General features: G+C 40.7%; 1 protein-coding gene across 5 annotated transcripts; it reads left to right on the top strand.

Moving 5' to 3' along the window:
- The first annotated feature begins 55 nt into the window (after positions 1-55).
- LOC128369028 (dipeptidyl peptidase 9-like) lies at positions 56-13,419 on the top strand. 5 transcript variants are annotated; one of them, XM_053329979.1, is made up of 22 exons: positions 56-182; positions 1,032-1,088; positions 1,585-1,675; positions 1,819-2,057; positions 2,286-2,398; positions 2,828-3,001; positions 3,724-3,895; positions 4,029-4,139; positions 4,285-4,413; positions 4,530-4,591; positions 4,693-4,793; positions 5,030-5,207; positions 5,467-5,626; positions 5,755-5,834; positions 6,219-6,371; positions 7,436-7,571; positions 9,290-9,435; positions 9,610-9,756; positions 9,848-10,000; positions 10,502-10,644; positions 11,870-11,981; positions 12,275-13,419. In XM_053329979.1, exons 3-22 carry the CDS (start codon positions 1,620-1,622, stop codon positions 12,365-12,367), a joined length of 2,658 nt encoding a protein of 885 aa, XP_053185954.1. In that variant the 5' UTR covers positions 56-182; positions 1,032-1,088; positions 1,585-1,619; the 3' UTR covers positions 12,368-13,419. The 5 variants fall into 5 exon arrangements, with proteins under 5 accessions (XP_053185954.1, XP_053185957.1, XP_053185953.1 ...); XM_053329980.1 differs by lacking the exon at positions 56-182 and adding an exon at positions 465-688; XM_053329981.1 differs by lacking the exon at positions 56-182 and adding an exon at positions 864-927.
- The last annotated feature ends 1,204 nt before the right edge of the window (positions 13,420-14,623 follow it).

The raw sequence follows: 14,623 nt of genomic DNA, 5'->3' as shown, positions 1-14,623 counted from the left end.
CGTGTGTGAGCACTCACCGGGGCAAAGGTTCCTCTTCTTTCCGGTGTGAAAGCAAGCTAAATTGTGTATGTGTGTGTGGCCAGTCTGGGCCATGGATTCAACCTTTAGTGACTGCAAAATCTGTTTATTGACACCAAGCTAATACAGTCCAGAACTTGGTTAAAGAAACAGTGGCCAGATTGGTAAGTGTTTCCTTTAATTCCAGTTTGTTTCGTAGGGATGTTTTTTATTTTTATTTTTTTTAAACAAAACCCAAACCGCTAGCTTTGAGCTCCGGCAGCTAGCGCTAGCTTAGCAGGTTAGCTTCTTCAGATGGAAAATGACAGAAGAGAGCTGTGATTTCACAATTTAGCCCGGCTATGTCTCCTTTCATAACATCAATACTGTTTTAATAGCTGCCATTTTCTAAGGACTTTGAGCTTCGTCATGTAGTGCCAAATGTAGCCAACCGTTGTGCCGTTTTCCGTGTTAACAGTGTAATGAATTTACCGGTGATCCTCTCTCTGTGGATGAGTCCAAACCGGAGAACAAAGATGTGTTGTAGGCTAGCTAACCTTAACCTAAACATTAACATTAACTTACGGTTGTTTTACTATTTCACCCAGCTTGTTCCCCACCCTTAAAGTTAGCCTGCTGACGGCTATCAAGTAACCGGCTGAGCCAAATTGGGCCTTTCCATGTCTGCGGGGTGCAGTGTAATTCCTTTCTATTGTAACACATTTTATACAATAAAACAAAGGCCCTGTTTGGTTCAAATTTAATGTTCAGTTGTGGGTTGTTGTTTTTTTTAAAATATAGATGTACTTCCTCTTGTACAGGCAGATAACTGATCACATATACATTTCATCTAATCTCCATTCATAGATACACTCCCATTAGTCCACTCCTCATACACATCTCTAGCTGACAGCTAAACATATGATACTGGTGATTGTTGCTTTCACTCTTAATGGCACTTGTGGCCTGCGGTTTAACTGAAGGTACTAGTTGGTGTGTGTTTGTTTTCTGAGTTCAGTGTTTCTTATACACAGATTTAAGGTGGCCCACCACAGTATCAGACCAGCCTGGCACATCTCCCTTACAATAACGTAAGAAAAAGGCACTTAAGTTGTTGATAATATACTGTTTTTCCCACTGCTATTTGCGTCATACTAATCCCTCCACCCAGTACAGATTATAAAGTAAAGAATGTGTGGTATTGCTTTAAACCCTGTACTTCACCTGCAACAGAGTCAGAGGCATATCTGTGCTGCCAGCAGAAATTATAAACCATGACTTGTCACCAGTCCATTTTTAAGATCAATGGCGTCATATTTCTGAGTTAGTATAAAATCTTCATAGTTGATTTATCATTTTCCACTTCTGCTTGAGGCACATTTTGATCATTTTTGTTGTGGTCTGATGATTCTTAAGTAACATTTTTTTTTTTTTTTCAAACTACACTATCCCCAAGACTGTCAATACTTTGCTGTTATTGTGAGCAGTTGCTGTCACCCTATCATGTTTATTATCAATATGTGTAGTTCTATTTGTTAACTCTGTGTAGGAAATTTGAATGATCTTGGTACTGTACTTTGTCCATAGGTTGCAGAATCAGAGTGAGGCGTGTTGACCAGTGAATGCATAGAGTCAAGAAGGTCAAACTTTGTGACAATAAAGAAGGTATCTGGAAAAGGTACAGTATGACATGTGGGGTCCATGCTATTTCTCTTATCACTACTCAGGAACACGGATCTACATGTTTTAATTGATGCAATTAAGGGAAGTGAAGCTGAAGTCATGCCTGTCATGTCTTTTTGTTTGTTTTGCAACATCCAGCTGTGTGACAGTGAGCATGACGGCTGTGGACGGCCTTTCAGACAGCACAGAGGTAGTGGAGATGGAGGATGTACCATCTCAGTACTTTGTGGAGAAACACTCTTGGGAGGGTCTCCGTGACATCATCCATTGTAGCAGGAAGTACTCGGGCATGATCGCCAACAAGGCTCCCCATGACTTCCAGTTTGTGCAGAAGAAGGATGAGAATGGTCCCCACTCCCATCGGTTATACTACCTTGGTAAGCCAGTTATTAGTTTGTGATGTTGCACAGTGGCTTGTGATTTGTATTAGCTATACACTACTCCCTTGTGCTCTTTTCACTTGACCCTCAGCCATGTTTTCTTGCTCGAGGCAGCAGAATATGATCACCTCATGACATTTAAACAAATCACTGTGTGAAAATTCTCCTGTTTATGTGTCTGCTGTTATTGAAGTTGCCTTCGTTTCTCCTCTGCATGCGTATCAGGAATGCCTTATGGAAGCAGAGAGAACTCGTTACTCTACTCCGAAATCCCCAAGAAGATCCGGAAAGAGGCCCTTTTAGTGTTGTCATGGAAACAGATGCTGGATCACTTCCAGGTGAATTCCCCTCCTTCCAGCTCGTGCAGCACCAGTGCCAAACGGCACAGTGAAATGTGTGTCACAAATAGATGTTTTTGAGAAATCCCCTTTAAGAATTCTTCATAGATTGCAGCTTTTTATTGAGTTTCACTTTGAAGCACGTTTCATTTTGAGATAAGCAATCCCTGTAGTAGTGGCATCACGGACCTGAGATATGCTCCGAAACTTGACCTTAAGATTGAGCAACCACGTTAGAAACTATGAGAGGAATGCCTCAACTGAACTACCATTATATGTTTTGTTTTTTTAATCTGGTTGGCTGTCAGTTTCGTATGTCACGTCATATATGTCTCAGTAATGATACAGTTGATATAAGTACACCAATAAATATTTGCATAGGTATCATTTTCAATTGATACTACTGTGTACATCTGTTGTTTCTTTAAGGCTACTCCACACCAGGGGGCCTACTCTCGAGAGGAGGAGTTGCTGAGAGAGCGTAAACGTCTCGGAGCGTTTGGGATCACCTCTTATGACTACCATGCTCAGACAGGCCTGTTCCTCTTCCAGGCCAGCAATAGTCTCTTTTATTGCCAGGACGGAGGCAACAATGGCTTCATCGTGAGTGTACTGCTATTTTTTTGTTTGTTTTTTGTTTTTTCTTCAATTTGGACTTCTTAGATACTCTGGACAGATGTTATTCAGAGAAAGGTTAAACATTTGTACAGTCAGAAATCCACAATACAACTGTGTGGCCTGTGCTGGGACTGATGACGTACTTGACAGCAATATAAAAAAGAGGAAGTATGTCAACAAGCGTCTGCTCTGTAGAGTTCCAGCGATTATCTGTTTGTTGCAGTCTCATTACAAAATAGATTTACTTTTTTTGTGTTCATAATCATTTTAGTGCTGTTGTTTATAATTAATCTCAATCAAATGTATTTTATTACAGTCCTACTACAGATCTGGCACCGTGCTCACTATGCATTGCAAGAGATATAATAGAGAGAAAGATGATCCTAGGACCATATCACTTTTTTCTGTTGGTTATTGTCGGGCTTGTCTCTTTGGTTTTGGTGGTGATTATTAGAAAAAAACATTGTTGCACTTTTGAAGCATTATACAAGGTGCATTGTACATTTAGCCTTATAGAAAATACTGTTACTTATATTTGTTGACCTTTTATAGAAAACCTCATTATAGAGCAAGGTGCACTTCACTGTGCTCTGTGTATCTTCATCTTCATGTCTGTGAAACTTTCTGAAAAGATCCATTTATCTTTGCATCCAGATGTTTGCTTGTTTTTCTTTGCCTTTGGCTAATATTGCATCTGTTGGTTTTAGCAGTCTGCTCCTGTAAAGCCAGTGGAGATCAAGACCCAGTGCTCAGGGACCCGCATGGACCCCAAGATCTGCCCAGGAGACCCTGACTTCTTCGCCTTTATCAACAATAATGACTTGTGGATAGCCAACATTAAGACTGGCGAGGAACGGAGACTCACTTACTGTCACAAAGGTCTGACTTTAATTATTTGAATAGTTGATAAAGGGCCTCCCAATGGGACAATTACATGATCATTTAGATTTTTTTAACCATTATACGTATTACCAGTACATGAAAATAAGCCCTTTTCTCACTGTTTTCCCAGGTGTGGATAATGTTAAGGAGGACCCCAAGTCTGCAGGTGTAGCAACATTCGTCATCCAGGAGGAGTTTGACCGTTTTACTGGTTACTGGTGGAGTCCCACAGCAGTGGAAGGTCAGAAACTTCATCTTTAAACATGCAGATTTTTTTTTAACATTATAATTGTATCTCTCTATCAGTAAGATTACTTCTTTTTGAATGTACATTCACTGTTTTCTGTGTAAACTCTGTAGATTCATTATTTTTCTCCCCCTGTCAGACCCTGATGGAGGTAAAACAGTGTACCTGCTGTATGAAGAGGTGGATGAGACAGAAGTAGAGATTATTCATGTTCCATCTCCAGCACTGGAGGAGCGGAAAGCAGACGCGTACAGATATCCTCGTACAGGTTAGTGCAGCCCTATACACAGCACACACACACACACACACACAGGTTTGGAACAGTGAATTGTTTTATTTGCTGTTGATATAACTTCACATTTTATTTCTTGTTTTTATGTACAGGTAGCAAAAATCCACAAGCTACACTTAAACTTGCAGAGATCAAGACAGACCATCAAGGAAGAGTGAGTCTTTTTTCACTCTTGGCTTGTCTTTATTTCATCTCCACTGTCATCATAAGGTGTTTTCTAATTGTGTGTGTGTGGTTTTTTATACATATCTACAGATTGTGAGCACACACGATAAAGAACTGGCCGCCCCCTTCACCTCCTTGTTTCCAGGGACGGAATACATCGCCAGAGTAGGATGGACGAGTGACGGCAAATTGTAAGACGATGTCATCATCCTCACAATAAGAAAAGTCTGCTATTGGGACTTTGTGATATTGTGTGGGTTTTTTTTGGGGGGGGAACACATGGACATACATAATGTTCTCTGTAGCGTTTTTAGGGAATGTTATGTTGCTGGGCAAGATTAGATTTTTTAGCTTTTGTTTCTAATAGATTAGATGTTTTCATTTTCAAGCAGTCTTGTAAAGTTTTGTCTTCTCTGTGTCCCTCTAGTGGCTGGGCAGTGCTGCTGGACCGAAGTCAGAGGAAACTACAGCTGGTCCTGCTACCTCCAGCCCTCTTCATCCCTGTCACAGATGACCCAGCTCAGAGGCAGGCCAGTCTAAAGGCCGTGCCCAAACACACGCAGCCATACATAATCTATGAGGAGACCACCGACGTCTGGATTAATGTAGGTCACTTCACATGGCACATGAAGATTAGCCTCTTGGTTAGCTGTTGGTTTGTCTCAAAGCTATTTTCTGTTATGTTGTGAATGAATTTTTTTTTATTATTATATTTATTTAATAAAATTTAGTTTTGTAAAGCACTCAAACATCATTATCAGATATGGCATTATAAAGCTGGTACAGTCCTAGTTTTAGCTTGAGAAGGTTAACAAGTAGTTCATCTGTACTGTCACTGATCTAACCGCTCTTCTCTTTCAACAGGTTCATGACATATTCTATCCCTTTATTCAAACGACAGAGGATGAGTTTAGTTTCATTTGGGTAAATGAGTCGAAAACCGGTTTCAGCCATCTGTATAAAATCACTTCCCTGTTACAACCGGCCAGCTTCGTTTGGACAGAGGAGTACGAGCACCTAGAGGGTAAGTGATAAAGAGTAGATGTCTCTGCGTGTCTTTTTAAAAGCAAATGTTATTTTATCTGTCAGGGTTTACGTCACAGTTTTCGATATATCAAGGAGCTTGTTGATTCTGTTATCTGCTTTTTTCAGGAGACTTCAAATGTGCAATCAAGGAGGAGGTTACATTGACCAGTGGAGAATGGGAAGTGCTGGCAAGACATGGTTCCAAGGTTAGACACAGTCCGTCAGTGTTGCATATACTCAATTATACCTATAAATGACACACAGGTAACTATAGTGCAGTCTTAGTATTTAGACAGTTCCATATCTTTTGTTATTTTGACTGCACTTTAGCACATTGACTTTGAAATGGAAACCTACATTTAATTAGAGGGTTTTTACACCTGCATCTGATGGACTGAACAGCACTATTCCATAGAGTCCATCACTGAGCTGCTGAAACAGGAGTGCTTAGCATTACAAAAAATCCTGCTGGAGGAGAAAGGCATCAACAAATCAATAACTGCATCCATTGCAAGTTGCCGTTTTATTCTGGGAAGTTATTGCTGTTTGCTGAAATAGTTTGACCTCTTTCTCTTTCTCTCTCTCGCTAGATCTGGGTGAATGAGGTAGCCAAGATGGTGTACTTCCAGGGAACCAGAGACACTCCTCTGGAGCATCACCTGTATGTGGTCAGCTATGACTCACCTGGAGATGTGGTCAGACTAACTAAGCCTGGCTTCTCTCATAGCTGCTCTGTTAGTCAGGTAAAACTTGAAAAAAGTCATACTTATCCACAAATACATACTTTATATATACATATCTATCCATGTTCAACATACAGATATTGCTTTGTTGAGTAGTTCGTGTTTTTTTGAGCTGTAAGTTAAAGAGATGTCTAAATAGATAACTGTACTGTGGTTAAAACTGACATCAACTATTTAAAAATCAGCAGTCATTTGTTGTTTAAATTCAATCCTGAAAAGGCCAATTTTGAGGTTTGGGAGTTTGCTATGTCATGAAATTTATTGAAATGGTAGAATGTTAACGGCCACATTCCCCAGGCCCCACCCATGGGTGTGAGAGTATGTGAAACCGCCAAGCCAGACCACACTCATTTTTTCAAATATATGCTGATCGAGACAGTTTTAGCTTTAACAACTAACAGCAGCAAAGACATGCTCGAGGAAATCTCTTTGTCTGTGACTGTCTGTGGGTGGAAATCCTCTTTAACTGCCCAGCTGTCGTTTCCTGCAGGTGTTTTTAAAGCATTTCCTAAAATTATTCAGACTGAAGCTGAACTGTGGGACTTTTGTCTCCCTGTTCTGACAGTTACAGGAATTACAAAAACACTGTCAACACTCGCTTATGTTATAGGTTCTACTGCAGCCTACTCCATCAATACCGCTGCACCTGTAAAATGGGGGATAACGATAATGATGATGAAATGACTATGGTCCATTCAGTCCGATAACATTTGGAAAGTCTAGAAGAGCTGCATGATTATGTAATTGTATGTATGTCATTCTAGATAGCAGAGAGCTAAGTGGAAGTTATACAGCAGACCAGCAGAAGTCTAGTGAGCATGCTCTGTCCATACAGCATGCGCAATATGCATTCATCCAGCGTGGAAATGTCAAACCCGACACCCATTTATTTTGAGGTCATAAATTAGCATTATGTGATCTTATCTGGCAGGAGTAGAAACAAAACATTGACAATAGCTCATGTTTAGCTCACTGACGTAGAGCTGTGTAGGGTGTGGTGCTCCTCTCTGGACTTTTCCTTGATGTTTTGGTCTCCCTCTCTGTCTCTGTCTCTCTCCATGCAGAACTTTGACTTTTTTGTCAGCCACTACAGTAATGTGAGTACACCTCCCTGTGTTCATGTCTACAAACTGACCGGTTCAGAAGATGACACATTACACATGGTGCCTGAGTTTTGGGCCAGCATGATGGAATCACCAGGTAAATGAGATTATTAACCCTAATAGTTCGTTTTCGGTTTGGTTCGGTTTATGTCCTTCTTTTCTGGGGGGTTTTTACACTTCATTTCTCATATTTTTCGACTGGAAGACGTCATCAAGGCAAGAGCCCAATACAGATTAATAAAATAATCCATAGTAGTTTAACAATAGTCATGTATCAAGGAAACTTTTAAATTAGTGCCTCAGATGAATTAACATTATTTTACACACACTGACAGTGTGAACACAGGCGGGGGTCTGGGATTCCCCCTGGAGAAACACGTCATCAGCAGGGATTCCCACCTGACCGGCCCTAACTGACGAAGGAAAAGATCATAATAATATAAAGAGCTGTCACAAGAAGAATATTGTGCATGCATGCTCCATAATACATTCATTAGTTTGATGAAGTTACTAGAAATGTCCCATGCTGCTCTGTTTTTCTGCATCAGTTATTTTTTTAATATGCACATTAATTTATTTACAGCCGCTGCTCTCAGCCGTCTCCTGATCAAACTGACCAATTTGTCTCACAATGCTAAAATACAACAAGCCAACTCTAAAATAAAAGGTGTAACTTATCACAGGCTACATTATATATCCCATTTCAATAAGCACATTGCAGGATAAAAGAGAAAAACACAGAAGGAAACTGTTTCATTGATGCTTCGCAAATCCGCCTGTGGCACATGGATTAATAATAATAATAATAATAACAATAATAATAATAATCTTAGGAGATCAAGATCACACGTCAACATAAAATGGGATGATTTATTCATAACAGATCAACCGCCGTGCTAATAATAAAAGTATATAGATATTTACTTTGTAGAGATATTTTGGGTATCCTACCTTTTGTGTTATTGTGTAGTTTGGCTGCTTTGCTTTAATCAACCTGCATCTGGAGATGGTGAGGCTCTCTCAGGTCAGTAGCTGCTGGTGCTCGTCCTGTTGGAAAGCTTGGCATGGAGCAAAAGCCTCCACCCTCCATAGATCCTACGTATAATAATGTAATGCCTCCGCGTCGTGCCAAATGAAAAAAAAATCTTCACTGGGTTACTGGCAAGGCTTACGTTACGCATCTCATGAACCAAACAAACCAAACCATGCACACGTTCCACTATGCTGAGTTTGTATTTACTTAATTGAATTCTGTGAGTATTTAGTTAGTGTATTATTTAGAGAGGAGTCTAGCCAAGTGTGAAGGTTGCCCAACCCATCTGTGGATTTATTTTTGGAACAATCAATAGAGCTGAGTCTGTAGGAGAAAGTTGAGGTTTGGCTTTGATTAGATCAAGGACAGTTGGACAGTCAGTCGATCTACAATCGCGTCCTCCAGACAATCCTGACCGCAATCAGATAATGTGGTGCTCGCCCGTCTATGTCATCCTGAGCACTTTGTGTCAGAGTTTATTGTCGATTATGATTCATTGACTCAACCACGAGTGAAAGAGCAGTATTCCCTGGTTCCCTTTCGCAAGACTTATTTGGATGTGTAGTATTTATGTGTAACACCAATGTATTTTAAAGATGTTTTTCATACACTAAATTCATGCTGCACTTCCAACATATCTTTTGTGCTTCAGTGTTTGGTTTTTCCAAAGACTTTGCATATGAATCATTTCAGAGTTTTAGCATATGCTCTGCACTGACCTTGTTACCCTGACAGTTTTACCCGTTGCTAAATTAATGACCATGTGTTAATGTGTCTCCCAGGTTGCCCGGGAGATTACAATCCACCTGAGATTTTTGACTTTCCGGGGAAGTCAGGCTTCCAGCTTTATGGGATGGTGTACAAACCACACAACCTGCAGCCAGGCAGGAAACACCCGACAGTTCTCTTTGTGTATGGAGGCCCACAGGTTAGTGGCACTGTCACGTCTTTGTTGGGTCTGATGTAGTCTTTTGGTATCTCGACAAAGGAAATCACATTGTGGCTGCCATCATTTTATGTTCACTAAATGTGTTGCTTTCTAAATTACAAAATCTTGGGTTTGGAATTTACAACGACTCTTTGTGCATGTTTGTGTTTTCAGGTGCAGCTGGTTAACAACTCCTTCAAGGGGATGAAGTACCTCCGTCTGAACACACTGGCCTCTCTGGGCTATGCTGTGGTCGTCATCGATGGGAGGGGTTCCTGTCAGAGGGGCCTTGAATTTGAAGGAGCACTTAAAAACAAAATGGTAAAGTAAGAGTTAGTGAAGAAACATAAGAGGGTTAAAGGACAATGATTGCAGTTTGAATAACAACTCTCATGTGCCTTTGTGTCCTCAGGGTCAGGTGGAGATTGAAGACCAGGTTGAGGGACTTCAATATGTAGCAGAGAAGTTTAACTTTGTGGACCTGAGCCGTGTCGCCATCCACGGCTGGTCCTACGGCGGCTTCCTCTCTCTTATGGGCCTCATCCAGCGGCCCAACGTCTTCAAGGTTAGGAGGCCTTTTTGTCCTTCACCCCCTTTTTTATCCTAAAACTGTACAATCACTTTCAGTTAACATTCTCATCTTTAACCAGAAACAGGAAAGCATACTACAGTTTGTATCTAGTATCACTTTAAACAGCATTAATTGCTTAATTCTAAAAGTACCCCGACTCAAAGCTGAGCTTATGATGTAGTTACCACATACATCCACATGGGGTCTGTGTTGGACAATCCTGTAGTGCCAACAGTCTTTATTCAGTAAAGGTATTTGCAAATAAATCCCCCTTTTAGATGGATTTCAAATTTAAATTTTTTACCAATACTTTTTTCCCCCACCTAAGCCATAACATCAGAATATACTGTAGAGTTATTAAAACATTTGAACATTTTTCAGCAGCACAGTCAGCTTGAACAACTACCTCCCTTCTGTACCATATTTGTTGAGTTACTCTTACACTGGTCTTTCTTTTACTTTCTTCTTCATCTGACCACATTGTGCCTCTGTCAGTTGGCTATTGCAGGTGCTCCAGTGACTGTGTGGATGGCCTATGACACAGGCTACACAGAGCGTTACATGGATGTGCCTGAGAACAACCAGCAGGGCTATGAGGAAGGCTCTGTGGCGCTGCATGTGGACAAGCTGCCCAGCGAGTCAGTACCATCAATCAATCAATTAATCAATCTTTATTTGTATAGCGCAAATCACAACAAAGTTATCTCAAGGCACTTTACACATAGAGCAGGTTCTAAACTCTTCAGGTTTTAACTTTAAAGAGACCCAACATTCCCACATGAGCAACAGTGGCAAGAAAAAACTCCCTTTTAACAGGAAGAACCCTCAGAACCAGACTCAGAGTGGGCGGCCATCTGCCTCGACCGGTTGGGGATGAGAGGAGAGAAAGGAAGGATACAGTACATGCACCTCTATGACTGGCTAATAGTACCTGTATTATTGCACCTGATTTAAAACCACAAATCTCTTCAATAGGAGGCAATGCTTTACAAGTATGTAAGCATGCCTCTGTGCCTTTGGGCTACTAATCTTATGCTGGGATGACGCAGAAAGTCAAAGCTGATCTCCAGCAGCTGTCAGGCCAAGCTGAATTATTAGCTGAAAAATTAAAACATATCTTCTTATCTTTTACCAGAGTATACAATCCCCAAACCCCAATAATTTCCCCCTCCATTAGATCTTCTGTTTATATACAGCAAACTACATTTATGCAATGTTCTTGACTTGTTAACACATTGAGTATCTCAGATCCTCTTGACACCCAGGAATGAGTCCACAATCAGGTTATTTTTCTTCTCGGAACAGAAGACTAGCAACATCACATAAAGTGCCTCTGTAGCCATGATTGAAAATGTCTTGACCCTTCTCCCTGATGACCAATGAACTCAACCAAGGTCGTGAACAGTGATTGAATGGTGTCATACTTGTAGTGTTCCCAGTCTCCTGACACGACAAGAATCTATGGCACTATGATTGCCTAATTTGACATTGTGACCATCCTGAAAGACTAAAATATTGCCTTGCCAAATCAACACGCTAGATTTGAAGTGGCAGGCTAAATCAAGCCTCAGTGTCTTAGGGACCGAGGACAGCCTGAGGGCTTGGCAAATGGCATGTTAGAGCACTGCCCTTGGATGCTGAAGTGAAACTAGACACGCTGACGCTCTGTAGCTGCAGTGTTTCAGTTTACTGTACATTTCTTTGTGTCAGTGAATACTCCTGTTTAAATCATGAAGGAAAGGGGAGTGTTTCACTGTTCAACATGTGTTATTTCAAGAATGAAACTTTATGTCTCACGAGTGTATTGAAGCCTGTCTTATCGTAATGTATCATACTGAAACCATGTAATTCTTGTCATTCCAGGCCCAACCGTTTGCTGATTCTCCATGGATTTCTAGATGAGAATGTGCACTTTTTCCACACAAATTTCCTAGTGTCACAGATAATCCGTGCTGGGAAGCCCTACCAGCTTCAGGTTAGTCTCTCAAGTCTTCTTCATCCCACTAACATGTCTTTCTGATGTTATAGTGAAATCTCACCTTGTTATGTTAACATTATTTGCATAACTTCTCAGTGTAAATGACTAATAACGTCTGATGTATGAGTCTGTTTTCCAAAAATGTACAAAAACCCACAGTAAATGTGCAGTTTTAGTGTTTTCAAGTGTAATTTGAATCAGGAAGTCATTGTACTGGATAAAAAACATATAGCCGAGATGTGTAAATAAGTCATGTCTGCTAATTGGTTGCTGTGTTTTTAATCCTCTAGGTCTATCCCAACGAGCGACACAGTATTCGCTGCCCTGAGTCTGGAGAGCACTACGAGATAATGCTGCTGCACTTTCTACAACAATACCTCTGAAATGAGACGAAATGGGAGAAGTGACGTCTAGTTTCCCCTCAGTCCTCCTTTACCCCTCCAGCTCACCCCTCGTCTATACTCACCCTGACCTTCCCAACTGCGTCTCTGACTGTTCGCCCTATCATCGAGAGACTATCAGCCACAAAGCCACTCTCTCTTATGAGCTAGTCTTCTCTCTCTTCTCTATTATACTTCCCTCTTTCACTCTCTGTCTCTTGTTCTATTATTTGCGTGCTTACTCTGTCTCCTCCATGCCCGCCCTCCCCACCCCCCCACCCCCCGTGTACAGTCTGGGGTATGGTTTACTGAGCACAGAGATTTGGTGTCTCACCCTGAAAGCTGAACAAAGACAAGGACATATGGAGAAATATTTGCAGGCTGTGTCACATTGACTCATCGCTCACCCATGTCCTCATCTCTGCAACCATGATGGTTTTTTGTTTTTTTTTGCCAAACGTTATCGTATTGTTCACCCCCCCCCAACCCAACCCCAACCCACCCCAGCCCCGCCTGTTTTATTCACTTGAGTCAGTGGTAGGAACGGGGGTTACAGTTCATGGATATGAAATGGAACCTATACACATATTTGCAGACATGAGCTCATATATACTACATATGTAAAATAAAGATTATTTCATACATGAACACTGTCACACACTCACACAGAAATGCAATATCCAGACATACTGTGAGACTGTACCTTGCAGTTTGTGTAATGATGAAGAAAGGAAGACTCTTGTTTTAAGTGTGTGTTGTTTAAAATAAAATATTTTTATGGATTTTTATTCATTTTTTTTTTAATGAGTGCTGACACAAGCTGCTCATTTTTGCGCCGTTTTTTCTCCCCTTACATTACATTGCTTGAAATGTCTGCTTGCCTTCTTAACACATAATTTATATTTGCCAAAGTACCTCTTGACTCTTGATCATGCTGGTATTTCCTTTTTTTACTGCAATAAAGACAACAGGAGGGTGAGCACTGGAGTCTTACAACAGCTTTGTACCACCGGAATACAATTTGTACATGATAATGAATAAATGTATGAATCAATCACATGCCGTCTTCCCCTGGAGTTATTCATTCAACGTGGTCGAGCTTATCTACTCTGTGTTGCAGCATGTGTTTAGTGCAACCAGGCTGTGTTACTCTCCAGAGCACTTATCTCAAGTGAATTTTACCTGTATTGAAATTCCACTCTGACCCTTTAATTATACCCTCAGCCTCAAGTCTCCTGCTATCCACATGAGAGCTGCACCTGACCAAAACCTCTGCCTCTGCTACAACAACAAGTAGCAGATGAGATTCCACCTCCTTCCTCCTTTGTGAATAGCACAGTTGACATAGAAACTATTTTAATAATAGGGTACTCGTCATAGGTGGTTGATACCCAACCTTGATGTCAGAGATAGATATGAGGGAATCTGCTGCCCTTATTTGTTGTCACCACCTCAGCTCAGGGGCATGCTGCTCAACCTCTCAGTATGAACCGTCAGCAAGCAGGTTACTGTTAGAAACTGGCATTATAAATCTTAGACCTATTTGCTCTCTGGCTGACAGTTAAGGATAAGGAGCTTGATACCATTCATGTGTCATGTCTGTAAGGCAAATATGAGCCCACAGCCAGATGCCAGTTAGTTTACCTTAGCATAACATTGAAAGCAAGAGGAAACGGCTAGCCTAGCTCTGTCTGAAGGTAAAACAATTGTAACAAATAACCATTTATGTGTTACGTGTAGTTTTGGCAGAGCAACAAAATATTCTGGCAATATTCCGCAACTGGAAAAAAACACAACTTAATATTTTTTCCCTTGGGTTTTGGTGTGGACTTTACAGAAGTGATAAATTAAGTGTAAATTATTGAGCTTAGTGTGTGTGTTTTCTTTTAATAAACCTAAATTAGCCATTTCCTCCTGTCTAGTCTTTGCTAAGCTAAACTAACTGACTTCAACCCCCTGCTACATGTTCAATACAAACAAGAATTTCATTTCTTGACAAGTAGGTTAATATGCATTCTTAATTTATAAAATTAGGAAATGTAAGATATATATTTTCATTCATAAGAAAAGATTTTATATGGAACTACTGAATACTGTGACTGCTCCACCAAGCAATTTTAACAAGAACCAAACATGTATCTAGAGCTGTCCCTCAGTCTTTAATCAACTCTCCATCTGTAGTGTCTGATGGTAGAGGTCATTTCAGACTACACTGTCTTCAGATGGGCTGTAACAGAGGTTGATCCTGAACCAGTTGAA

Source organism: Scomber japonicus, chromosome 12 (assembly GCF_027409825.1).
Source record: "Scomber japonicus isolate fScoJap1 chromosome 12, fScoJap1.pri, whole genome shotgun sequence".
Classification (NCBI taxonomy): Eukaryota; Metazoa; Chordata; class Actinopteri; order Scombriformes; family Scombridae; genus Scomber; species Scomber japonicus.
This window is presented reverse-complemented; position numbering and strand designations above follow the sequence as displayed.